This window comes from Lonchura striata, chromosome 10 (genome assembly GCF_046129695.1).
Source record: "Lonchura striata isolate bLonStr1 chromosome 10, bLonStr1.mat, whole genome shotgun sequence".
Classification (NCBI taxonomy): domain Eukaryota; kingdom Metazoa; phylum Chordata; class Aves; order Passeriformes; family Estrildidae; genus Lonchura; species Lonchura striata.
This window is the reverse complement of record NC_134612.1, coordinates 25,672,689-25,698,037: the sequence shown is the minus strand read 5'-3', so window position 1 is coordinate 25,698,037 and position 25,349 is coordinate 25,672,689. Positions and strand designations below refer to the sequence as shown.

General features: G+C 48.9%; 1 protein-coding gene across 2 annotated transcripts; it reads left to right on the top strand.

The window, feature by feature from the left end:
* The first annotated feature begins 528 nt into the window (after positions 1-528).
* Positions 529-15,022, top strand: MFSD1 (major facilitator superfamily domain containing 1). Of its 2 annotated transcripts, XM_077785750.1 has the most exons (17): positions 529-682; positions 769-821; positions 2,517-2,629; positions 3,989-4,031; positions 4,504-4,571; positions 4,952-5,060; positions 5,847-5,949; positions 6,611-6,709; positions 7,219-7,330; positions 7,799-7,855; positions 8,359-8,515; positions 9,751-9,848; positions 11,060-11,172; positions 11,545-11,592; positions 11,750-11,810; positions 13,410-13,524; positions 13,742-15,022. In XM_077785750.1, the coding sequence occupies exons 1-17, from the start codon at positions 529-531 to the stop codon at positions 13,799-13,801; spliced, it is 1,563 nt and encodes a 520-aa protein (XP_077641876.1). In that variant the 3' UTR covers positions 13,802-15,022. The 2 variants fall into 2 exon arrangements, with proteins under 2 accessions (XP_077641876.1, XP_077641877.1); XM_077785751.1 differs by lacking the exons at positions 13,410-13,524; positions 13,742-15,022 and having other exon boundaries at positions 11,750-11,814.
* Positions 15,023-25,349: the final 10,327 nt, after the last annotated feature.

Below are 25,349 nucleotides of genomic sequence, written 5' to 3'. Positions count from 1 at the left end.
CATTTCTTCAGGCCTTGCTCAGACTCAAAGAGGCCGTGGGGATTAAAGGAAACAGTTGACACACAACAGACAGAGTTTCTTGTTTAGAATAGAATGTATGCATAACCATGAAGGATTTATGAACATGCAACAAGTTTATTGATTTAAGCTTATTCCCTTGTTCACAAGGGATGCTTTTCCTGACTTAGTGTCCGAGAGAATCCGGAAGTATGTAATTCTTTACTTTTTATTGTCTTGTAATTGTCTTAACTCTAAACTTTATTACTGCAATTATGTTATACTTTTATAACCTTTTTATTATTATTAAACTTTTTAAATGGCGTTTTTCCCAGTTTCCGCGTTTTTAACGTTTATTTGGCGCTCCCGTTTCCATGGCGGGCCCGGCCCCGCCGCTGCCATGGCAACGGGTCACGTGCGGCGATCACGTCACGTGCGGCGGTCACGTCACGTGCGGCGGTCACGTCACGTGCGGCGGTCACGTCACGTGCGGCGGTCACGTCACGTGCGGCGGTCACGTGCGGCGGCGCCATGGCGGAGGAGCAGCGGGCGCTGCTGGGCGCCGATGGCGCCGAGGGCGGCGGCGGCTCCCCGGGCCCTCCCCGCGCCCTGCCCGCCGCCTGCGACCCCCGCCGCCTCCCGCACCGCCTGCTCGTCCTGGCCCTCATGTGCTTCCTGGGATTCGGTGCGGGACGGGCCCCCTTGGGGGTGTGGGGGGTGTGGGGTGTGAGGGCCGGGACGCAGCCCTGAGGCGTCTCCTTCTCCCTGCAGGCAGCTACTTCTGCTATGACAACCCGGCCGCTCTGCAGACGCAGGTCCAGCGGGTGAGTCGCTGTCAGGGCGCTTTGAAAAACACGGACGGTGAGATTCTGTGTGGGCATGGGCTGACGGGACAGCGGGGAAGGGCTGCCCGCCGGCACAGGGGAGATGGCGTTTGGGATTTGGGCAGGAATTGTTCCTTGGGAGGGTGGGCAGGCTCTGCACGGGGTGCCCCCGGATCCCTGGCAGTGCCCAGAGCGGCTGTGGCTGCCCCAGCTCCCTGGCAGCGCCCATTTGGAGCACCCTGGGATAGTGGAAGGTGTTCCTGAGCTTGGAGCAGAAGAATGCCTTCCCTCCCAGCCCATCAGGAATTCAGTGCCTTACAGAAAATGCCATTTTCTGGTGCTCCTGCCTGCTGTGTCCCTGCAGGCTCTCAGCACTGTCTGTGTGTGTGTGTGTGTGTGCAGGACATGAAGGTGAACACGGCCCAGTTCAGGCTCTCAGCACTGTGTGTGTGTGTGTGCAGGACATGAAGGTGAACACGGCCCAGTTCAGGCTCTCAGCACTGTGTGTGTGTGTGTGTGTGCAGGACATGAAGGTGAACACGGCCCAGTTCAGGCTCTCAGCACTGTGTGTGTGTGTGTGTGTGCAGGACATGAAGGTGAACACAGCCCAGTTCAGGCTCTCAGCACTGTGTGTGTGTGTGTGTGTGTGCAGGACATGAAGGTGAACACGGCCCAGTTCAGGCTCTCAGCAGTGTGTGTGTGTGTGTGTGTGTGTGCAGGACATGAAGGTGAACACGGCCCAGTTCAGGCTCTCAGCAGTGTCTGTGTGTGTGTGTGTGTGCAGGACATGAAGGTGAACACGGCCCAGTTCAGGCTCTCAGCAGTGTCTGTGTGTGTGTGTGTGTGCAGGACATGAAGGTGAACACAGCCCAGTTCAGGCTCTCAGCACTGTGTGTGTGTGTGTGTGTGCAGGACATGAAGGTGAACACGGCCCAGTTCAGGCTCTCAGCACTGTGTGTGTGTGTGTGTGTGCAGGACATGAAGGTGAACACGGCCCAGTTCAGGCTCTCAGCACTGTGTGTGTGTGTGTGTGTGTGCAGGACATGAAGGTGAACACAGCCCAGTTCAGGCTCTCAGCACTGTGTGTGTGTGTGTGTGTGTGCAGGACATGAAGGTGAACACGGCCCAGTTCAGGCTCTCAGCAGTGTCTGTGTGTGTGTGTGTGTGCAGGACATGAAGGTGAACACAGCCCAGTTCAGGCTCTCAGCACTGTGTGTGTGTGTGTGTGTGCAGGACATGAAGGTGAACACGGCCCAGTTCAGGCTCTCAGCACTGTGTGTGTGTGTGTGTGTGTGCAGGACATGAAGGTGAACACGGCCCAGTTCAGGCTCTCAGCACTGTGTGTGTGTGTGTGTGTGCAGGACATGAAGGTGAACACAGCCCAGTTCAGGCTCTCAGCACTGTGTGTGTGTGTGTGTGTGTGCAGGACATGAAGGTGAACACAGCCCAGTTCATGGCTCTCAGCGCTGTGTGTGTGTGTGTGTGTGTGCAGGACATGAAGGTGAACACGGCCCAGTTCAGGCTCTCAGCAGTGTCTGTGTGTGTGTGTGTGTGCAGGACATGAAGGTGAACACAGCCCAGTTCAGGCTCTCAGCACTGTCTGTGTGTGTGTGTGTGTGTGCAGGACATGAAGGTGAACACAGCCCAGTTCAGGCTCTCAGCACTGTCTGTGTGTGTGTGTGTGTGTGTGTGCAGGACATGAAGGTGAACACAGCCCAGTTCATGGCTCTCTATGCCTGGTACTCCTGGCCCAACGTGGTGCTCTGCTTCTTCGGGGGCTTCCTCATCGACAGAGTGTTCGGGATCCGGTGAGTGTTTGGGGTCCATGCTGGGGTCCGGTGAGTGTTTGGGGTTCGGGGTCCCGTGAGTGTTTGGGGTCCGTGTTGGGGTCAGGTGAGTGTTTGGGGTTCGGGGTCTGGGGAGTGTTTGGGGTTCGGGGTCCCATGAGTGTTTGGGGTTCAGGGTCCCATGAGTGTTTGGGGTTCAGGGTCCCGTGAGTGTTTGGGGTCCGTGTTGGGGTCTGGGGAGTGTTTGGGGTTCAGGGTCCCGTGAGTGTTTGGGGTTTGGGGTCAGGTGAGTGTTTGGGGTTCAGGGTCCCGTGAGTGTTTGGGGTTCAGGGTCCAGTGAGTGTTTGGGGTTCAGGGTCCGGTGAGTGTTTGGGGTCCATGCTGGGGTCCGGTGAGTGTTTGGGGTTCGGGGTCCGGTGAGTGTTTGGGGTCCGTGTTGGGGTCAGGTGAGTGTTTGGGGTTCAGGGTCAGGTGAGTGTTTGGGGTTCAGGGTCAGGTGAGTGTTTGGGGTTCAGGGTCCCGTGAGTGTTTGGGGTTCAGGGTCAGGTGAGTGTTTGGGGTTCAGGGTCTGGTGAGTGTTTGGGGTTCAGGGTCTGGTGAGTGTTTGGGGTCAGGTGAGTGCCCGCAGCCGTGAGCTGCAGCTGCAGCTCAGCTTGAGACTTAAATTATAGAGACTTTACATTCAAGGTTGTAATAAACCTCTTCAGGATTCCTCCCCTACACAGGCTAGGATTTTCAAACAGTATAGTTTGAAAATTTATAATTTAAATAATTTGTGATTAAATAACTTAAGTAATTTAATATAATTTAAATAATATAAATTATTTAAATGGATAATTTTAATAGGATAAATTTAAACAAGAAAAATTATTATTTTTAAAATAAATATAATTTATAATTAGAATTATAAGATGTAATTATAATTACATTATATAAATATAATAAATATAAATAATAGTATTTAACCAGTATATTTCTTACATTTATATAATATTTATATTAATTTTTATATTATATAATATTTTTATTTATATTTATTGCATTATAAATAAATTTATTATATAATAAACATAAGTATATAAATATATATTTGTATTATATAAAAATATAATTTAAATAAAATAATATGATCTAAATAATATACATTTATTATTTAAATATTTAAATAAAGTAAATAATTTAAATAAATTTGGTTCAAAAACAACACCTTGTACTACCTGTTCTCTATGGGAATCCTTGAGCTGCACAGTTTATTACACAGACCTTTTAATTGCCCACCCACCTCTCCCCTTGTTTCCCTGTGCAGATCTAAAATAGCATTTTGCAGGGGAATAAAAAAGGATTCTGGCTGTGCACGAAGTGATTTTATTCTCTTTGCAGGTTGGGCACTGTCATATTCAGCAGCTTCGTGTGTGTGGGGCAGGTGAGTCCAGGGAGGGAGGGAAGGTCTGGAGTTTGTGTTTCACCTGAGGCAGTGAGAGCTGCACTGGGAGAGCCTGGCCAAGGGAGCCTTGGAATGGCTGGAACTGGGAAGGATCCACGTTTTTTATATGCCTTGGAATGGCTGAAACTTTGGGAATGATCCACGTTTTTTATATGCCTTGAAATGGCTGAAACTGTGGGAATGATCCATGTTTTTTATATGCCTTGGAATGGCTAAGACTGTGGGAAAGATCCATGTTTTTATCTGTTTGATGTGAAATTGCTTGTGGCTGACACAGTCCCGGGTGGGCCAGGCTGGAGATGCTGAACAGCAGAGGCAGCAAAACCCATACAGAGCAGGGATTGGAAAGGGGAAGGGGAAGGGAAAAGCATTTTTGTTGCTGTTTTCAGTCAGTCCTGCCTTGTTGCATGCCTGAAATGCACAATTACCATTCTCCTTTGCTGCTGTGCAGGTGGTTTTTGCTCTGGGAGCGCTGTTCAATACGTTCTGGCTGATGGAAGTGGGCAGATTCATATTTGGGTGAGTCTGGAAGGGCAGAGTTGTGCTCTTTGAGGTAAGGCCAACTGCAAAAATAACCCCAGAAAGCTCTCCTAGGAAAGTGCTGCCACTTGGAGCCAAAACTGCTGCATTCTGAGACCTCTGAAGCTGAGGAATAGAAGATCTCCAGTTCTTTTCTAACTTAGAAAACCAAAACCAGGACTTGAGGCGTTGCTGAATCAAAACCTCTGGAGCCACCAATTACTCTTCAATCCCTGCACTTCCATTGTTGAATCTTTGATTTCTGTTGCCCTGTATATGTGGATATGCACTAAAATCTGCAGGTTTCTCTGGAACTGTGCTCCTGCCAAGGCCCTTTTTGCTTTTCCTGCTGCTTTGGAGATGCTGTGTTTGTTTTCCAGGATTGGTGGCGAGTCCTTGGCGGTGGCCCAGAACACCTATGCAGTGAGCTGGTTCAAGGGCAAGGAGCTGAACCTGGTGTTTGGACTGCAGCTCAGCATGGCCAGGATTGTGAGTTTGCACCAGGGCACGGAGAGAGAGGCCGTGCTCCTCCTTTTAGGGCTCCTTTCGGGGGTTTTTAACCCTGCTGGAGCTGTGGTGGGGCTGGGGGATGTTCATCGTGGTGGCAACCCTGGGGCAGAAAAATGGGAAAAGGGCTTTTTCCTGGTGTCTGTCAGCTGGGAATCCTGTTTGGTTAAATTCAGCTCAGTTTATGAGCTCCTGCATGTGGGTTTATGCACTTCCCACGTGTCACTGTTGGACATAAAATGAGCACACAGAAGCTTGGGAAGTTCAAAAGAGAAAAGACCCAGTTTTGTTCAAACAGCTGATATTTATAGAATTCCAAAGGTGACCGTGGATTGGAGGATGGACTTACCACCTCTCCAACCACACTGCTCCAAAGATCAATCAATCATTTCTCTCCACCCACAGAGAAATGTGTAAACTATTCTATTTATACATGAAATTGTGTGGGAGCTCTGACTCTCAAATATGGAAACATTATCAGAAGGCTAAAGAAGTTTTATGAGAACTTTAAAACTTTTAAAAGAACTGTAAAAGAAAACACTTAAAAATCAGGACAGGACTCATAAGTGAAAACTCTTGCAGCCTTGGATAAATTTCAGTTTGTGGTGTCACATCCTTGTTGTTGATGAATTTGTTACCAGCCCAGCCTGGAATCACTTGGATCCTTTCCCCTGCTGTTCCCTGGGTGGCATTTTAATAATAAACACTCCTGGTGTATCCCTGGAGCTGGGAAATGCTGGGTGCTTCACGTGGCTCTGTTGTGCCTAGGGGAGCACGGTGAACATGAATATTATGGGCTGGATCTACTCCAGAGTTCAGGACCTCCTGGGCTACGCTGGTCCCAGCACCCTCGGCCTGGCTCTGCTCATAGGTCAGTGATGTTCTGGCTTGGTGTTCATGATTTATTAATCACTGAAAAGCATTTATTAATTAAGATCATTTATTCACCACTTAAAAGCAGCACAACTCTGTTTGAGCTTAGGAAGAAAAATTCCAACACTTTTTGTATCACATTCTCATTTTCTCTCAGGTTACTGCAGCTTCTGAAACGCTGTGGCATTTTTGGGGCTGCCAAATTCAAGTTTGTGTCTTGTGGAGGTGAAATATTTCACATCCTCTGGGCAAAGGACAGGCTTGAAAAGCTTTCTGAGGAGTGTCAAAGCTTGCCTGTGGTTATCTGATTGTAAAAGGGAAATTTGAACAATTTTGGGGTGTGTTCTCTTCCCTCAGAACCACGGGCACGGAGATTTTGGTGTTGAGAATAAGGCCAGGTTTGTTTCTGTTCCTGCAAGGGGCAGATGAGGAGCTGAGGGGGAGTGGTGGTGATGTTCTAAATAAAATAAATCCGTGTACATTCTGTGCTCCAAGGCAGCTGTATGCCACGTGTCAGGTTCTGTTTTACACCTGAACCCTTGAGTTGTGGTGGTAAACTTGGCGTGCCTGAGATGTCCAGCAAAAACTGCTCTAACTGGGCTGGAAAACCAAATTACTGCTCGAGTTGTCAGCTGACCATGTGGTGTTGCCTTCCTCAGGTGGGGTCACCTGCCTCTTCTCCCTGAGCTGTGCTTTAATCCTGGCTTACCTGGACAGGAGAGCAGAGAAGCTGCTTTGTAAAGAGCAGGGCAAAACAGGTGAGTGCTGGGGCAGACCCTTCCAGCTGCCCTGCACCAGGCAGGTTTGCATTTCAGCTAACTCAGTGCCTGCTGCTTAACCTTGTCACACTGCTAATCATCATTTTTAGCTCATTTTTACATGGAGTTTTAGTTTTAAACACCAGCTCAACAGGCAGATGCACTGCCAGCTGCTTTATTTATAAAAACCAAGGTTTGCACCACTTTGTGCTGTTGGTTCTGTGCTTTTTTTGGAGTTGATTTCCTTTAGCAGGGGTGCAGAACCATGTAGCTCCTCCCTGTCAGTGTGTGGTGGGTTGAGTTCTCCACGTGGGACAGCTCAGGCCAATGGAAAATAAACTAAATTTCAGATCCAGTGGAATCCCAGACTGGTTTGGGGTGGAGGGGACCTTTACTCTCCAAGCAGGGCTGTGCTTTAGGAGGGATTTGGGATCAGCTGGATGTTCTGCAGTGGGGATGGCTCCAGGTTTCTTACCCTGACTGAAGCCAGGCTGTGTCTCCCTGTGCAGGAGAAGTGATCAAGCTGACAGATGTGAAGGATTTCTCCCTGTCCTTGTGGCTCATCTTTGTCATCTGTGTCTGTTACTACGCTGCAGTTTTCCCTTTCATTGGCCTTGGGAAGTAAGTGCCACTCACTTTTCCAGCCATTCTCCTGGAATTTGGCCAAGCTTTTCACCAAAATGCTTAAAAGCTTCACATTCTGAGGGAATTCCTGCTCTGAGTCGTCAGAGCTCAGGAGCACGAGGGACATTTGATTTCCTGATGCAAGTTTAAAACATGGGGTGGAATTTGGGGTCCTGTAGGATTCCTTCCATATTTACAGCCCAATACCTCATTATTTGGGTTAAATCTTGGTTATGGACTTTTTATGTGTTCCCCAAAGTGTAATTTAAATTATTCTTAATTTAAAATCTATGGAGTCTGGTAGCAAGCTCCTAAATAAATTCTAAATGAGAATCTGGGATGTTTCTGTCAAAGCTCTATTTAATATTTTTGTAAATGAGATTCTCATGTCTTTGTCTAACTTCATTTTGATTTCACACCCTTCAAGTCTGCATTTTCCTAAATAAGTTTTTTTCCTTCCTTCAGGGTTTTCTTTATTGAAAAATTCCAATTTTCCCCTCAAGAAGCCAGTGCAATTAACAGGTACATTGTGGTTGATTGAACAAGGAACAGTGCCAGGTTTTAGGGTGTATTTTTGGGCTCTGGGCAGGTGGGAAGAGATTTGGGATCTCCTGTGAGCTGCATTTAGGTGGAGAAATAATTTCACACGACCCAAGGGATAACTGGGAAATGTGGATGTGGTTTTTTATTAAAAACAGATGTTCACACTGGAAAGAAAAAGCTCTGAAGGGTTTTGTTTTAATATTTAGTGATTCTTTTCTGAGTGATAGAAGGAGTTTAATAACAACACTGAAGGAACTCCATTTGGGTGGTTTGAGGATGAATTTAGTAAAACCCCACAAGAAATCACCTGCAGGGCCCTGAGTCTGTCACTGTTTCCTTGGCTGCCGAGCACTTCCGTGTCCTCAAACCTTTTGGAAATTCTAAATTACTGGGATTTTTTTTGGGGGGGTGCTTTTTTCTCTAGCCTCAGAGTTAACAAAGGACTCTGGGGGTGTTAAATGTTGAATTTCCCTCTGCTGCAGCATCGTGTACATCATCTCAGCCCCCATGTCCCCAGTGTTTGGCCTGCTGGTGGATAAAGTTGGCAAGAACATCATCTGGGTGCTGTGTGCTGTGGTCACCACGCTGGCCTCGCACATCATGCTGGCCTTCACCTTCTGGAACCCCTGGATAGCCATGGTAATTCAGTCCTCAGCAGAAATACAGCAGCAAAGATTATTTCTGGGGCTTAGAGCTCAGTAGAAATAAAATAGCAAATAAAAAGAAATAGAAATAAAATAGCAAATAAAAAGACATAGAAATAAAATAACAAATAAAAATAAATAGAAATAAAATAGCAAATAAAAATAAATAGAAGTAAAATAGCAAAGATCTATATCTGGGATTTAGACCTAAATAGAAATAAAATACAAATAAAAATAAATAGAAATAAAATAGCAAAGATCTGTATCTGAGATTTAGACCTAAATAGAAATAAAATAGCAAAGATCTGTTTCTGGGATTTAGATCTAAGTAGAAATAAAATACAAATAAAAATAAATAGAAATAAAATAGCAAAGATCTGTTTCTAGGATTTAGATCTAAGTAGAAATAAAATACAAATAAAAATAAATAGAAATAAAATAGCAAAGATCTGTTTCTGGGATTTAGACCTAAGTAGAAATAAAATACAAATAAAAATAAATAGAAATAAAATAGCAAAGATCTATTTCTGGGATTTAGACCTAAGTAGAAATAAAATAGCAAATAAAAATAAGTATAAATAAAATAGCAAAGCTCTATTTCTGGGATTTAGAGCTAAACAGAAATAAAATAGCAAATATTCATTTCATAAATACAAAAGAAAGCAATGGGGTTGGCAGTGAATTATTCTGTGTGTTGTGAGGTGGAAAAGGTTCCTCACTCCATTACTAAATTCCTGTGCCAGATGCTCGCTTTTCTCCTAAAAAAACTATTCTTTTAGTTTATTCCTGAAGTTCATTACTATTATTCAAACTACTCACTTTTCTCCTAAGAATTATTCTTTTAATTTATTTCTAAAGTTTATTACAATGACTCAAACTGTCTGTGATGTGCTGGATTGAACCTCAGTAAAAATCTGCATCACTGAGGGCAGATTTCCTGAAATGTTTGCTTGGAGCTGAGGATTATGGTGCTCACCAGTGGGGGCAGGAGTGAAAAACTTGGATTTTCGAGCATTTTTCCAGTGAGGTGCAGCTCTGGCTGTTCAGTCAGGCCCTTTGACTGAAATGAATTTAAATGAACAGAGTTTTCTTTGGGGGTTGTTCCTGGGAGAAGTCCCGAGCGTGGGTATTTGTGTGGAATTCCATTGCACGGGGTGTTTGTGGAGAAGGGCAGGGGGTCTCTCGATGTACTGAGTGTGGGTGACCCTGTGTGCTGTCCTGTGTCCCCAGTGCCTGCTGGGGGTGGCCTATTCCCTGCTGGCCTGTGCCCTGTGGCCCATGGTGGCCTTTGTTGTCCCCGAGCACCAGCTGGGAACTGCCTATGGCTTGTGAGTATCCCATGGGAGCTGGGCAGGGGAGGAGAAGCTTTGGGGTCACCTGGGAGGGGCTGGGGACAGGGCCTGGAGAGGGCAGGACACTGGGAATGGCCCCACTGCCAGGGGGAGATAATTGGGAATTCCAGTGGAGGGAGCCTGCAGGAAGTGCCAGGACAAGGGGGAATGGTTGGGACTAAAGGGGTAGAGATTTAGTTGGGACTTTGGGAATTAGGAATTGTTCCCTGGGAGGCTGAGGAGGGAATTCCCAGAGCAGCTGGGGCTGCCCCTGGATCCCTGGGGCAGTGGGAGGTGTCCCTGCCATGGATGTGGGGGAGCTTTAGGGGCCCCAGGCCACCCCCTGATCCCTGACACTGGAGCTGAACCTGGGCAGAGCCAGCCTGCTCCTGGCTGCAGCTCCTGCAGGCTGGCAGCAGAATTCCTGCCTTCCCTGGGGCTGGGGATTTGGGACAGGCACAGGAATTCCTGCCTGCTCTGGGACAGGGGGTTTGGGACAGGCACAGGAATTCCTGCCTGCTCTGGGACAGCCTGGATTTGGGACAGGCACAGGAATTCCTGCCTGCTCTGGGACAGCCTGGATTTGGGACAGGCACAGGAATTCCTGCCTGCTCTGGGACAGCCTGGATTTGGGACAGGCACAGGAATTCCTGCCTGCCCTGGGACAGAGCCTGGATTTGGGGGAGGCACAGGAATTCCTGCCTGCTCTGGGACAGAGCCTGGATTTGGGACAGGCACAGGAATTCCTGCCTTCCCTGGGGCTGGGGGTTTGGGACAGGCACAGGAATTCCTGCCTGCCCTGAGACAGCCTGGATTTGGGACAGGCACAGGAATTCCTGCCTGCTCTGGGACAGAGCCTGGATTTGGGACAGGCACAGGAATTCCTGCCTGCCCTGGAGCTGGGGGTTTGGGACAGGCACAGGAATTCCTGCCTGCCCTGGAGCTGGGGGTTTGGGACAGGCACAGGAATTCCTGCCTGCCCTGGAGCTGGGGGTTTGGGACAGGCACAGGAATTCCTGCCTGCCCTGGGGCTGGGGGTTTGGGACAGGCACAGGAACCTCTGCAGAGCCCAACCCTGCCTTCCCCAGGCCCTGCAAATGGGGGAAACTCCTCCTCTCTCTGGCTCAGCACCACTGAGGAGCTTTTCCTGAGAAATGAAAATCCATTTTCCTGGAAAAAGCAATCACTGCTGTTCTGCTCTGCCCCAGCATGCAGTCCATCCAGAACCTGGGCCTGGCAGTGATTGCCATAGCAGCTGGCATGATCCTGGACACCAGGGGATACCTGTTCCTGGAGGTCTTCTTCAGTGCCTGTGTTTGCTGTGAGTGTGGAACACGCTGGGAATGGGCTCAGGAGGCTTCATGGGGCTCTTGGGCTTCATATTTCCTGGGAAACAGAAACCAGTCCTCTTCTAGAGGTGTCAGCTGGGGCAGTGTTGGGATGAACTCACAGCCAGTGAAGTGCTTGGGGTTTCCCTGAAGTGTGGAGAGCTCCAGTGTTTAAAAAATGGAGTGAAAATAGACAAATAATGCTTTTAAAGTGTGAATTACAAGTTTAAAATCCTTTCTGAATTGTGAGCACAGGGAGATTTGCAAAAGCAGAGAACCCTGAGTTACAGCTGCCATGAAGATCTTGGCTGTGGGTTCAACCTGTTCATTTATTGTCAGCTCAAAATGTCCCTTTCCTTTTGCAGTGTCACTGATTGCTGTGGTCATGCTGTACTTTGTGAACCACCTCACAGGTGAGGCTTTGCAGCTGCTCCTTACCTCACTTTCCACTTCTGTAAAATCATCCTTCTGCTTCCTCAGTGCTCTGAGGACTCCTGGGGGGAATTTTCATACCAAAGCCACAAAACCCCAATTTTAAAGGTCTCAGAGTGCTCCTTGCTGCTCTTACAGGTGGTGATCTCAACTGGTCTGCAAAGAAAAGGGCAAAAGTGCAAAAAGCAGCTGCTTCTGAGTAAGTACAGAGCCAGCAAATGTCAGTGCCCCTGGGAACTGTTTGTCCTGAAGGGATCAAGCAGATAAATCCAACAGAAATCAGATTGGAGAAATTATTTTCTTACTTTCAGTGTGTTTTAGGATTTCATATCCTGCCTCCTGTGAGTCAATATTTGAGGTTATCCAGGTGTCCTTCCCTGGCACTTTCCCTCTCTGCTTTCCTTTATTTCAGAGGTCTCACAATTGAAGTGTGGTAGAAAATGTGCTTTGAGCCTGAATCACAGCACTGATGGGAGTTAAAATGTCCCAGCCCAGTGTTTGTCACTCATGGGTGACAATTCCAGGGATTCTGTGGGATCTGGGATGCCCCAGCCCAGTGTTTGTCACCCACGTGTAACAATTCAGTGATTCCAGAGATTCTGGGGGTTTGGGATGTGTCATCTCTGTTTGTTACCTCTGTGTAACAACTCCAGGGATTCAGTGGGATCTGGGATGTGCCATTTCAATATTTGTCACCCCTGTGTAACAACTCCAGGGATTCAGTGGGATCTGGGATGTGCCATTTCAATATTTGTCACCCCTGTGTAACAATTCCAGGGATTCTGTAGGGTCTGGGATGTGCCATTTCCATGTTTGTCACCCCTGTGTAACAATTCCAGGGATTCTGTGGGGTCTGGGATGTGCCATTTCCATGTTTGTCACCCCTGTGTAACAATTCCAGGGATTCTGTGGGGTCTGGGCTGCCCCAGGCAGGGTTTGCAGTAATTGTTGTCCCCTGTTTCTTTCAGAAAGGAAAGTTGAGTAGCAAAGCCCATCCCAGGTCGAGCTCCAGCACCTCCCCAGCTGCCAGCAGCAGAGTTGAGGTTGCTCTGTAGCTCTCTGGAAGATCCTGGGGGTTCCAGCAGTGCCTCAGCTCCTGCTTTGCTCTAACAATGCCAAAATTCCCATTTTTTCTGCTGGGCTGAGGGCCTGGCTGAGCTGTGCCACCCCACAGACCTGGAGTGGAGCTGAGCTCAGACCCCCTGTGCTCACAGGGTGGAGTTTCTGATCAAAATCATTTTTGTGTTCTCACCCAGAGCTCCCAACAGCTCCCTGCTGCTGCTTCTGTCACTGTCTCAATGCAAAAACCACTTTTTAAATGTATTTACACCTCTGGGCTTGTGTCCTTCCAGCACAATGCAAAAAGAGCCACAGGTGCTCAAGGGACTTTTTTTTTTGGGGTAGATTTCTGAACTCTGAGACTGCTGAGCGGTCTTTTATTGCCTTCTCAATTCTCTTTGTATTGTAATGTTTCTTTTAAGGATGAAAGTTTGTTTAATAGATACAGAAGTTGTTACTGAAGCTCCCTGAGCACGTTGTAATCTGGGAAAAACCAGAAGGTTTCTCTTTCTACTGAAATCTTGGAATGAAATAAAAGGAACCTGCAGAAATCAGCCTCTCTCTTTCTTTCCACTGAATTATTGATCCCTGCACCTCTCAGGGTCATTCACCTGATACCCCAAAACATTTGCTAGCTATTAAAATAACAATATTAAAAGATTGAATATTATTCAATCATTCCCTGCTGGGCAGGCTTTTCCCTCAGGGCAAACACCTTTCTGCCACTTTTCTTTTGCAGAGCAGAAGAGCAGGAGAGGCTCAGAAGGCAGAACGAAGATGATTTGGCAAAATTGCTGCCAAAAGCTGATGCCTTTAGTTTAAGGAATAAATACCTGTCCAAGCTTGGAGCTCAGGTATCACCAACAACTTCACAGACAATTAAAAACCAGAATAATCAGGGGTTTATTTAAAGAATTGGTTTTAACAGCCAGCAGCTCCACCTCTGATGGAAATTCCGGGGATTTTTCTCAGAAAGAAATCTCCCAGTAATTAAATTTGAATGAAGGAAAGGAATCAAAGGCTGGCCCACCTCAGAAGCTGAGGAATGTCTTAATTTTATTTTTTTTGCAGCTCCCAGCTCATTACTCCTCCTGTTTCTCCACCCTGGCCCACAGAAGTGTGTTGAAATAGCAGCTTGGCCCTGTGGAAAAGCAGGAATACTCTGAATTTCCTGGGCCAAGAGCCCAGCACCAGCAGATGCTCCGTGCTTTGCTGCAAGCCTAGATCCTAGATTGCAGATCTTGCCTAAAACTCCTCCTTCCTGGGCAGTGCAGAGATCCTGACGGGGAATTGTGGCTCTGGTGGAACCTCTGAGTACCTGCTCCAGATCCTGGCTCAAATACTCCGTGAGTAGCTGAGTCAGGATTTCATCTCTGGGTGTGAAATGGGAAAATTCAATCCTTAAATTGCTGGCGTGAGCCTGCATGGAGGTGGGGCTTTTCCAGCCTCTCCTCTTGGACACCTTTATTGCTGTGTTTTGGTTTTTCTGAGAGGAAAAGGTGAGAAAGCTGCCAGGTGAATATTTCAGAGGAATCTCCAGTTCCAGAAGTACAAAAAGTGTTCCCCTTGGAATTTATCCCAGGGCAGGAGCAGCAATGACCTCTCCAAGCCTGAATAATGTGAAAACTGATTTATTTTTAAGAGTTAATGACTGAAAACTATAAAAAGAGTTAAAGCAAGAACTGATTTTTGCTTCCAGAGGGAAAAGCCTTGAATTCCATGGTGGAACTCCTCATTTTCCCGTGGTTTCAGTGGGAAGCTCTGTGCTGAGCAGGGAGCTCCCAGGGCTCCTGCAGAGTGCAGTTTGCTTTGGGTTAATTACTCCTCGAGGTAATTGGGTAATTTATGAAGGGAGCTGATCTTGCCTTACAGGGCAGGAGCAGGAGGTTTGTGGAGCCCCAGGAACGGGGAATGTTCCTGGGATGGCTCCAGGGAATCCCCGTGTGCCACAAAAAGCTCAGGAGCCTCTGCCCTGTGCTTGGCTGCAGAGAGAGGAGTCTTAGAACAAAAATGCTGCATTTGATGTAGGACATCCTTCATTTAATATTTTTAATTCAAGCAGAACTCACAGTCCTAAAAGTTGGTTTTAAAAGAAACTTCGCAGTGGAGGTTTCTTTGATATCCCTGGAAAAATCTCATTTTTCCTGAGGGACTTTTTGGGTGGAAGTTCTGGATTCTGAAGGACAATGTGGGAAAGCAAAGCAGGAGCTGGGCTCTCCCTGCCCCCTGAGCTGTGCTGGTTTTACTGGTCCTTGCTGGGCTCCTGATCCAGCCCTGAGGGCTTGGCGTGCCCGGGTGCTTTCCTTTAGACTTGTGAATTTTGAGTGTTTTTAAATAAAACCTTCCACCAGACACTGGCACCTGTGGTTTTTGCTTGTTGAGGCTTCTGTTGTTGCCTTTGGGGGTTGTTGGGGCATTTTTTTCCCTGAGAAGGGTTGGAGACTTTGAGGGAAGTTTCTCTTTGAGGATCCAAAGGCAAAGCTTCCCCCCACTGCTGGGTTGATGATTTTTTTCCTCGGGGAGAGGGAGAATTAAATTGAATTTTTCTTGAACTCTGACATGTTTTGGTGGGAGGAGCTCCTCTGCTCTTCCCTCCAGGCTGGCATTTCCAAGCCTCAGTTCCTGTTTTGGTTTTACTTGCTGAATTCCCTGCTCCAGTCCTGGGGGGACTTCTGGGGGACAGAATCCCCTGTGAGCCTGAGTGGGGAAAGGGCAGTGATGGACACATTTATGGAAAACATCCCAAAATGGGGGATTTATGGGGGCAGTTTCCCAGAATCTGCCTGAATGGCTGGGGGGGACCCCAGGAACCCTCCCGTGCCCGGGGATCTCTCACTGGAGGTCAGCACCACCACGCTGCTGCCTCGGTGAAACGTAAATTTTAAGGAATTTAGAGATTTTAGAGGAGCTAAGATTTCAGTTAGAGATAAGCCTTACTAGAGTTAATTAAAATAAATGAGTAGGCCTTGATGGAGGTAAGAGTTTGTAGTTAACTAATAACTGATTGCTTGTCAGCACAATGTTGAGTTAGCTGGGTTGATAATGAAGAATATAAATTGACAAATTGCTTTTAGGAACATCAGACAATTGTGGGGCTCCTCTGCTCTGAAACCAACTGAAGACAAGGAATGGGAGTTCTACCAAGAGTTCATTTGTCAGATTGGCATTGGAAAGGTGGAAAGGTCAGAAGGAGGAAGACTTCATTGACTTCCTCATTTTGGGACCCCTCCCATGGAAGGGACACCGACCCATTCCAAGGGACAAATACACGAAATGAGGAATGGGATGTACCAAAATGCTGAATTTGTATTTGTATTTTGGGTGTTCAATACTTGGATGGATAAAAGGGCTCTGCAATCACCTGGAGGCTGCAGTGTGGATTTGGGAATGGGATGTACCAAACTGATGAATTTGTATTTGTATTTTGGGTGTTCAATACTTGGATGGATAAAAGGGCTCTGTCATCACCTGGAAGGAGCAGTGTGGATTTGGGAATGATCCCACACACAATAAACACACACTTCCTAACTTTACACTGTTAGGGAGTTTTTGTCCGTCACAGTTGGAAACTGGTACTAGATCAATATTCATATTTTTTTAATAAATCACCAGAATGTTGGGAATAGGGATAAAAACCTTCCAGGCTGTGGTTTGGTTTGGTGCCTGGTTGGCACGGCTCGGTCCTGGCACGGGTGCCCACCCCTGGCAGTGCCCAGGGCCAGGCTGGACCGGGCTTGGAGCTCCCTGGAGGGCTGGGAGGAGTCCCTGCCCATGGCTGGGTGGTTTTTAGGCTCCTTCCAGCCCAAACCGATCTGGGATTCCATGGAACAGAGTCCAATCTTTGGGAAAAGCACCTCCATCCCTCACTTCTCGTGGACTGAACTTATTCCCAAGGTGGGTGAGGTCTCGGTGTTCCCTGTCAGCTTTTACCTGGGGAGCTGCAGATGGACACCAGGAGGAATTCTCCATGGAAAGGGAGATCAGGGCTTGGCAGTGCCCACGGAGGTCTGGATGCCCATCCTGTGGATCCCCATCCCTGGAGGTGGCACCTGGAGGTGGCACCCAGGGCTGGGCCGGTGGGGATGAGGCACAGCTGGGACTCCGTGGGCTGGGAGGGATCCTGGGGTTCTGTGCTTATTCCACGTGTTCCTGAGTGGGCTTGGGGAGCTCTTGGAGGATGAGCTTTGTCCGATCCAGCTGGACCCGACCTTTGGAAGAAAACTTCCTCATTTCTTTGGGATTTGGGGCTGGAACCCCTCTGTTCTTCAGGCCAAAGGTGGGACAGAAGGAAAAAAATCCCTGCTCTGTTTCCCCTGCTTGTCCTGGGATTTTGATTTTGCAGCTGTGGCTCTGTGAACACGGGGCTGCTCCTCAAGTGATTCCAATCGAGGTTAGCCTTTAATTAACGGGGCTGTTGATGAGTTTACAAATCTCTGTGTGTGGGCACAGCTGGGAATGGCAGGAGCTGAGCCCTGGTGGAGCTGGCACACCCCACATCCCTGCTGGCAGCTGGAATGGGAATCTGAAATAATCCTGGAGATCTGAGCTAATGTGCCAAATAAAGCTCAGGGAAGGAGCAGCTGGGGGGAAATGCTCCTTTAGGGCTTGGGGCAAACCCTGAGGGTGCCTCAGGTGTCCCCTAAACCCTGATGGAATTTCCTTCAACTCCAGACTCCAGGGCTTCGTTGAACATCCGACTTTATTCCCAGAACGTCTGCAGGTGAGCATTACATGGATTTCTAATATTATTGGATATTTTTAGAGATGGATTTTGGAGGTTATTTTATGGTGTAGCAGTAGGAACAAATCAGCTTGGATTTGTTGGACCAGAGGAGGTTTTTGGGGTGTCCCTCCTTGCCCATCCTGCATTCCAGGCCCCCCATGACGATGAAATCCAGAGCAAACCTTGGCTTCCCAATCTATCAGAAAATGCATTGCTTAGAAGAGCTCCCTACAGCAAATTTCCCAGGATTTTAGATTAATCAAATCCCTGCAAGCAGTTTGTAGTGAGACTGGAGGGGACATCCCAGCTCAGGAATGATGGACACACACAGGAAAAGCTGAGGGAAAACTGGAGGGGAGAGGTGGCACTCCAGGCTCCATGGAAATCCAGGAGCTCCTCATTTGCATGGATTGATTTGCATGGATTGATTTGCATGGATTGATTTCCCTGCCCATGGACCCTGACATGAATTCAATGATAGATAATGGATTGCCTCTAATGCCAATATTCATTCAGAGCTGGCTCCAGGAAAAATCTCTTGCTGGTGCTGCTGGAATTTGGAATTCTGGGCTTTGTTCTGCTGCAGGGGCAGCAAATCCAGCCCTCTCCTTTGGTAATGGCTGCAAATGAGGGGGAGAGGAGAGGACCAGGGGAGGAGAGGACCAGGGGAGTGGCCCAGGGCAGGGTGAGATGGATTTTGGGCAGGAATCTTCCCTGGCAGGGTAGGGAGGGGCTGGGATGGGTTTCCCCCAGGATTTCCCATCCCTGGCAGTGCCAAGGCCAGGCTGGGCAGGGCTGGGACAGTGGGAGGTGTCCCTGCCAGGGCAGGGCTGGCACTGGGTGGGCTTTGAGGTCCCTCCAAACCATTCCAGGATGATGGCACTTCCATCATGCCACATCCCTCCGCTTCTGTGACATTTCTATTCCCATTAATCGTTTGAAGGTGTCAGATGAAGGGCACAATCCACAGCCTGGAATTTTTCCCTTTGCACGGGATCATTTCCCCCCTTCTCCTTTCCTCCTGCATTTCCTGCTCTCCCTGTGCCCAGGCTGCTGCTCTGAAGGGTTTGTTAATGAGCTTAACCCAATTAGTGCCCTCAGGGGCAGAGCCTGATTGCCCTGCACATCCTTTGGGTATCCATCACTGCAATATTGCCTGACAGAGCCAGCAGCTGGCCCCCGGGAACCAGAAGGATTCAGGATTCATTCCAGCCAGGAGCACGGCACTGCCAGGAACGTTTCACACGGATTTCTAATATTGTTGGATATTTTTAGAGATGGATTTTGGAGGTTATTTTATGGTGTAGCAGTTGGAACAAATCAGCTTGGATTTGTTGGACCAGAGGAGGTTTTTGGGGTGTCCCTCCTTGCCCATCCTGCATTCCAGGCCCCCCATGATGATGAAATCCAGAGGAAACTTTGGCTTTTCTGGGGGATTAATCCGTGTTTTTCAGGTAGCAAACACAGTTTGGATTCAGCGCAGCAGCTGCAGAACTGCTCTGTGATCCCTGCCCGAGGTTTTTTATGGACACGCCAGGGATTCCCTGGAGCAGTTCCCTGTGAGGAGCTGCAGGGGCCGGAGCTCTGAGGCACTCGCAGGGCTGAAGGACAGGAACTCGGGAGCCTCCATCTGATTCCCTGGCTGGGAACAAAGCTGGGTTTTTGGGAAGCAAAGCTCCCCGGGGCTGAGCGCGGCTTAACCACGGATCCGTGGATGGGATGGACGATGGATGGATGGGATTCATGGAGGGAATTAATAGATGGATGGATGGAATTAATGGATGGAATTCATGGAGGGAATTCATGGAGGGAATTCATGGAGGGATGGATGGAATTCATGGAGGGAATTCATGGAGGGATGGATGGAATTAATGGATGGAATTCATGGAGGAATGGATGGAATTCATGGAGGGAATTCATGGAGGGATGGATGGATGGAATTCATGGAGAGAATTCATGGAGGGAGGGATGGATGGAATTAATGGATGGATGGATGGAATTCATGGAGGGATTTCATGGATGGATAGATGAAATTAATGGAGGGAATTCATGGAGGGAGGGATGGATGGAATTCATGGGTGGAATTCATGGAGGGATGAATGGATGGAATTAAGGGATGGATGGAGGGAATTCATGGAGGGATTTCATGGATGGATAGATGGATTTCATGGATGGATAGATGGAATTAATGGGGGGAATTCATGGAGGGAGGGATGGATGGAATTCATGGATAGAATTCATGGAGGGAGGGATGGAGGGAGCCTTGTCCTGGCCACAGACAGGGATGGCCAAGCCCTGGGCTCAGGGATCAATCCCTGGCACCTCCCAGGATCCCAGGGCTTGGAAGAGTTTGATAGAATTGTGGAATTACCATGTTATTAAAGTTGGAAAATATCTTTAAAGCCATCAAGTCCAACTCTCAACTCAGCAGCTCCGTGTTCCCCTCTAAACCAATCCTCAAGGGTCCTTCCATGGTTCATGAGCAATTCCAGACTGAACTTCCACCTGCTCAGAACTCCCTGGAAGTCGTGTGGGTGTTCGTGTAAGAACATGAGATAAAATGTCATTCCAGCCTTTCCTGGTAGGGAAATGTTCACAGTCCCAAGGCTTCCAGAGCTCCAGGAATGTTTGGACAAAGCTTTCAGGAAAAGGTTGGGAATGTTGGGATGGACTTTGGTGCTCCCTGTGGGTCCCTGCCAGCTCAGGGCATTCCACGATTTGTTTGTCTTTTTGGGGAAACAGAAGTGGTAGGTGGTGCCACAAGGAGTTTTCTCCCCTACGGATCATCTCTCTGTTTAGTGAATTCCTGGACAATAAAATGGGGGTTTAGGTTTCCTTCTGTGCAGCAGAAACTCAGCAGATCCTGGTGAAAGCTGCAGATTCCCCGTGCTGCCCTCCCTTGGCTCTGGCAGCGGGTGGGGAGGGAACTGGAGCAGGCTCCAAGTTCTGCCCTTGCCCTGGGACAATCCCTGGATCCCGATCCCCTGCAGTGGGAAATGCCCTTTCCCAGAAATGCCCTTTCCCAGCAGAGCCCTGCAGGCAGGAACTGATGCTGCAGTGGCTGCAGATCCAGCTCCGAGCCAGGCTGGCATCCAGGGGAAAATCCCATTCCAGCTCCTGGCACCGGGGATGGATTTAGGGCGGCTTGGCATCATCAGGTATTAATGGGCTCCCTTTGTTCTGTGTAGTAGATGTAATTTGTGCCATTTCTAATATGATAGATGAGATATTGAATATTTGTTGGAGTGTACACGTTTGTATTGGGGTTCCCCCCACCCTCACAGGCGAGACCGGGTGTATATTAGAAAATAATTTACAATTAAGAAGGTGCAGCCCCCCAGGAGATGAGCTGGGATGTGAGAACCCCGGGTTTGGTTTGGGGTCTCGTGTGGTGGAAAAGTCTCTCCTCCAGCCCGTGCATCCAAGGAAAAACTGCAGCCTCTTGTTGTTGGGTCTCAAGGCAGTTTATTGCGAGTTATCTAAAAGATTGCTGCGTGACCTCCCCACCCATGGAAATGAAATCTTCCCGTTCCCAGGGCTCGTGGGGGAGCTCAGCAGCACCACCGGAGCTTGCAGGAGCTCCTGGAGCCCCGTGGATGAGGTGAAAAGTTGATTTTTCCCTGCTGGGAGACCGCCCCTGGTGACTCCAGAGTTTTCCCCTCTGCTCACGAAAGGAGAGGGGAGTTCTGTAAATGGCAGAAAAAATGGAATATTCTGGTGTTATTTGCTCACAGCTGGTGGGGCACGGCCCGAAATTCACAATATTCACATAATGGAGGCGGGGGGGGAGCAGCACCGAGATCATTTTATTAGATTGCTCCAGAGCTGAGAACTCCCAGAGAAAGGCTGGAATTTCCAGGAGACTCAATTCCATCTCCTGGCTTTTGTTTTACTCCAAGGAGCCCCTTGCTTCTTCCTCCATTCAAAAGTTGGGGGTTATTTTTGGGTTTTTTGGGTTTTTTTTTCCTCATGTCTGCGTTTGCCCCCGGGAGACCCCAGGGAAACCCTTCAGCCTTTGGGGAGGGGGATTTGGGGCTGATCTGCCTCCTCCTCCTCCTGCTCTGCCCTCCAAGGGGAGGAAATGGCCCTGGAAGTGGTGTTTAAAAACATTAATTATTTAAACTGGTATTATTTAAGGTGGTGGTACTTAAGTGATACTATTTGAAGTGATATTATTTCAGCTGGTGTTTTTCTGGAGTGAGATTTTTCCTGGAGTGGCATTTTTTGGGAGTGATTTTTTTTTAGGGGAGCGATATTTTTTTGAGGGAAAATTTTTTTTTTTGCGTGATTTTTTTTTTTTTGAAGTGATATTATTTAAAGGGATATTATGGAAAGGTGGTGGTTTTTTAGCTGATATTACTTAACGTGCTATTTCTTGGAGTGGTAATATTTAAAGCGGTGTTATTTGAAGTGATATTATTTGAAGTGTTGTTGTTTAAGGTGCTGATATTTAAAGCGATAGTATTTAAAATGCTGGGCTTTAATTTAAAGTATTTAAAGAGGTGTTATTTAAAGTACTGTTATTTAAAGTGATAGTATTTAAAATGCTGGTTTTTCATTTAAAGTATTTAAAGTGCTGTTTAAAGTGGCTGGTGATGGACTCCCCACTTTATTGGGGTGGGGAGGAGGTGCCCAGAGCCCCAATTCTGGATGATGGGATCATGGAATGGTTCAGGGTGGGAAACCCTCCAAGGCCACCCTGTCCCTGTCCCTGTCCCATCCCTGTCCCATCCCTGTCCCTGTCCCTGTCCCGTCCCTGTCCCTGTCCCATCCCTGTCCCTGTCCCTGTCCCATCCCTGTCCCTGTCCCTGTCCCATCCCTGTCCCATCCCTGTCCCTGTCCCTGTCCCTGTCCCATCCCTGTCCCATCCCTGTCCCTGTCCCGTCCCTGTCCCTGTCCCATCCCTGTCCCATCCCTGTCCCATCCCTGTCCCTGTCCCTGTCCCATCCCTGTCCCTGTCCCATCCCTGTCCCTGTCCCATCCCTGTCCCTGTCCCATCCCTGTCCCATCCCTGTCCCTGTCCCGTCCCTGTCCCTGTCCCATCCCTGTCCCATCCCTGTCCCATCCCTGTCCCTGTCCCTGTCCCATCCCTGTCCCTGTCCCATCCCTGTCCCTGTCCCATCCCTGTCCCTGTCCCATCCCTGTCCCATCCCTGTCCCATCCCTGTCCCTGTCCCATCCCTGTCCCTGTCCCATCCCTGTCCCTGTCCCTGTCCCATCCCTGTCCCATCCCTGTCCCTGTCCCATCCCTGTCCCATCCCTGTCCCATCCCTGTCCCTGTCCCTGTCCCATCCCTGTCCCTGTCCCATCCCTGTCCCTGTCCCTGTCCCTGTCCCTGTCCCTGTCCCTGTCCCATCCCTGTCCCTGTCCCATCCCTGTCCCTGTCCCATCCCTGTCCCTGTCCCATCCCTGTCCCATCCCTGTCCCTGTCCCATCCCTGTCCCTGTCCCATCCCTGTCCCATCCCTGTCCCATCCCTGTCCCTGTCCCATCCCTGTCCCATCCCTGTCCCATCCCTGTCCCTGTCCCTGTCCCATCCCTGTCCCTGTCCCATTCCTGTCCCTGTCCCTGTCCCTGTCCTGTCCCTGTCCCATCCCTGTCCCTGTCCCATCCCTGTCCCTGTCCCATCCCTGTCCCATCCCTGTCCCTGTCCCTGTCCCATCCCTGTCCCATCCCTGTCCCATCCCTGTCCCTGTCCCATCCCTGTCCCGTCCCTGTCCCTGTCCCATCCCTGTCCCTGTCCCATCCCTGTCCCTGTCCCAGGTGCCACCTGAGCTCCCTCAGCCTCTCCTTTCCCTCCCCTGCTCCAGCCCCTCCTGCCCACTTTTCTCCTCCTTCATTTCCCCTTTTCCCCACAGCCCCGGAGCAGAATAATTCCATTGCAGCCCAGCCCGAGGGCATCAATGAAATGCAATCATGCAGCTTTGAACAGAAATGTGGCGTTTTCCTAAAGAAATGAGGGGAACTCTTGGCCACAGGGCAGAGCTGGAGGATTTTTCCCTGCGTTTCCATGTGGGAATGTCTGAGGAGGAGCATTCCCACCTGGGGAACAGGGGCAGGGAGATGTTCAGGCACAGGAATTCCATCCAGAGCAAATCCCTGGGAGTGCCCCAGGCGTCCCTGCACAGGGGATGGGATGAGATCCCAAACATTCCATGATTCCGTCATCGCTCTCTGCTGCAAAAACCAGGAATTGCTGTGGCCTGGAGCTTGTTCCCTCTGGGGAAGGCGGGAGCAGCTTCCTGGGAGCGCTGGGAGAGCCGCCCCCGCCGCCCATCCCAGGGAAATAAAGCACCGGGATGATCCCAAGAAATGACAAGAATCGTGCCTGGCAGCATGGGCTGATTGGAAAGGGATTAATCTAACAAGGCTTAACGAGGAATTAATAATAAACATCTCCAAGCAGTGGGAACCCTGCTCTGCTTCCTCCTGCCTGGGTATTAATTACTGCTCATCAACTGCTGCAAAAATCAGCCGGAGGAGGAGGAGGAGGGACAGGGATGGGGATTTGGGGATGGGATGGGGGATTTGGGGATGGGGATTTGGGGCAGGGATGGGGGATTTGGGGATGGGATGGGGGATTTGGGGATGGGATGGGGGATTTGGGGATGGGATGGGGATTTGGGGATGGGATGGGGGATTTGGGGATGGGGATTTGGGGATGGGATGGGGGATTTGGGGATGGGGATTTGGGGATGGGATGGGGGATTTGGGGATGGGGATTTGGGGATGGGATGGGGGATTTGGGGATGGGGATTTGGGGACAGGGATGGGGGATTTGGGACAGGGATGGGGATTTGGGGATGGGATGGGGGATTTGGGGATGGGATGGGGGATTTGGGACAGGGATGGGGATTTGGGGCAGGGATGGGGGATTTGGGGATGGGATAGGGGATTTGGGGCAGGGATGGGGGATTTGGGATGGGATGGATGATTTGGGACAGGGATGGGGAATTTGGGGATGGGATGGATGATTTGGGGCAGGTCTGCAGCACCTTCCAGGTTTGGGGTGAGCCCTGCTGCTCCCTCTGTTGTTTTCCTGCCCCTGGATTTGGGGTTCCTGCCCCTGGATTTGGGGTCCTGCCCCCGGATTTGGGTTCCTGCCCTTGGATTTGGGGTCCTGTCCCTGGATTTGGGGTCCTGCCCCCGGATTTGGGTTCCTGCCCCTGGATTTGGGTTCCTGCCCCTGGATTTGGGGTCCTGCCCCTGGATTTGGGGTTCTGCCCTTGGCAGTGCTCTCCCCTGTATTATCTCAGTCGTTAATTAATTAATTAGCCATAAATTAATTAATTAACTTAATTATGGTTAGGTGCCATAACAGACAGACACACGTGGGGGGTTTGTGCAGAACAGGTGAATTTTTATTTATGGTTCATTTTTATGTGGTATTAGAGGGTAGAGCGTATGGCTTTAATTAGTTAATTAGTGAAACTCAGCTTATTGGCTGCTAATGACTAATGCATGTGTTTATCACATTTTTCTCTTTTTAGAGACTTTCCATTTTTTTGTCACAACAGCTTGTCGTGTGAACTAATTCTTATTTCTCTTTTTTTAAATGGGAATGGAACAGGTTAACTTAGAAGAACAAGGCTTGAACTGTGTTTTCCAACACAGTTGGAAAAAAAAAAATATTATTCATTATTTTGAAACCATTTTTAATTCTTATTAAACGATTTTTAATTGTATTTTACTTCCATGGCAGGTGGGTTTGAAGATCAGCTTCTCCCGCTCCTTTCAAACCCCGATTTGGCAAACGTCGCTGTTGAGAACGGGGAGATTTTAACCAAATTTCACTTTTTTAGCAGAAGTTTGGCGGTGACATCAACGGCAGCTGCTCCAGCAGCGTTGGAGCCTTTTGGATTTTTAAGAAGAAGGAAAAGCAGAAAAGGAAATTTTCTCCCAGGGAGCAGCTGAGCTTTGAGGTTCTGTCGGGATCAAATGCTCATTTTGTTTGCAGA

Coding starts and splice junctions, on each gene's coding strand:
- MFSD1 (XM_077785750.1), top strand. CDS start 529: ATGGCGGAGGAGCAGCGGGCGCTGCTGGGCGCCGATGGCGCCGAGGGC. Junction 5,950..6,610: donor CGGCCTGGCTCTGCTCATAG/GTCAGTGATGTT, acceptor TGCCTTCCTCAG/GTGGGGTCACCTGCCTCTTC. Junction 11,173..11,544: donor CTTCAGTGCCTGTGTTTGCT/GTGAGTGTGGAA, acceptor TTCCTTTTGCAG/TGTCACTGATTGCTGTGGTC.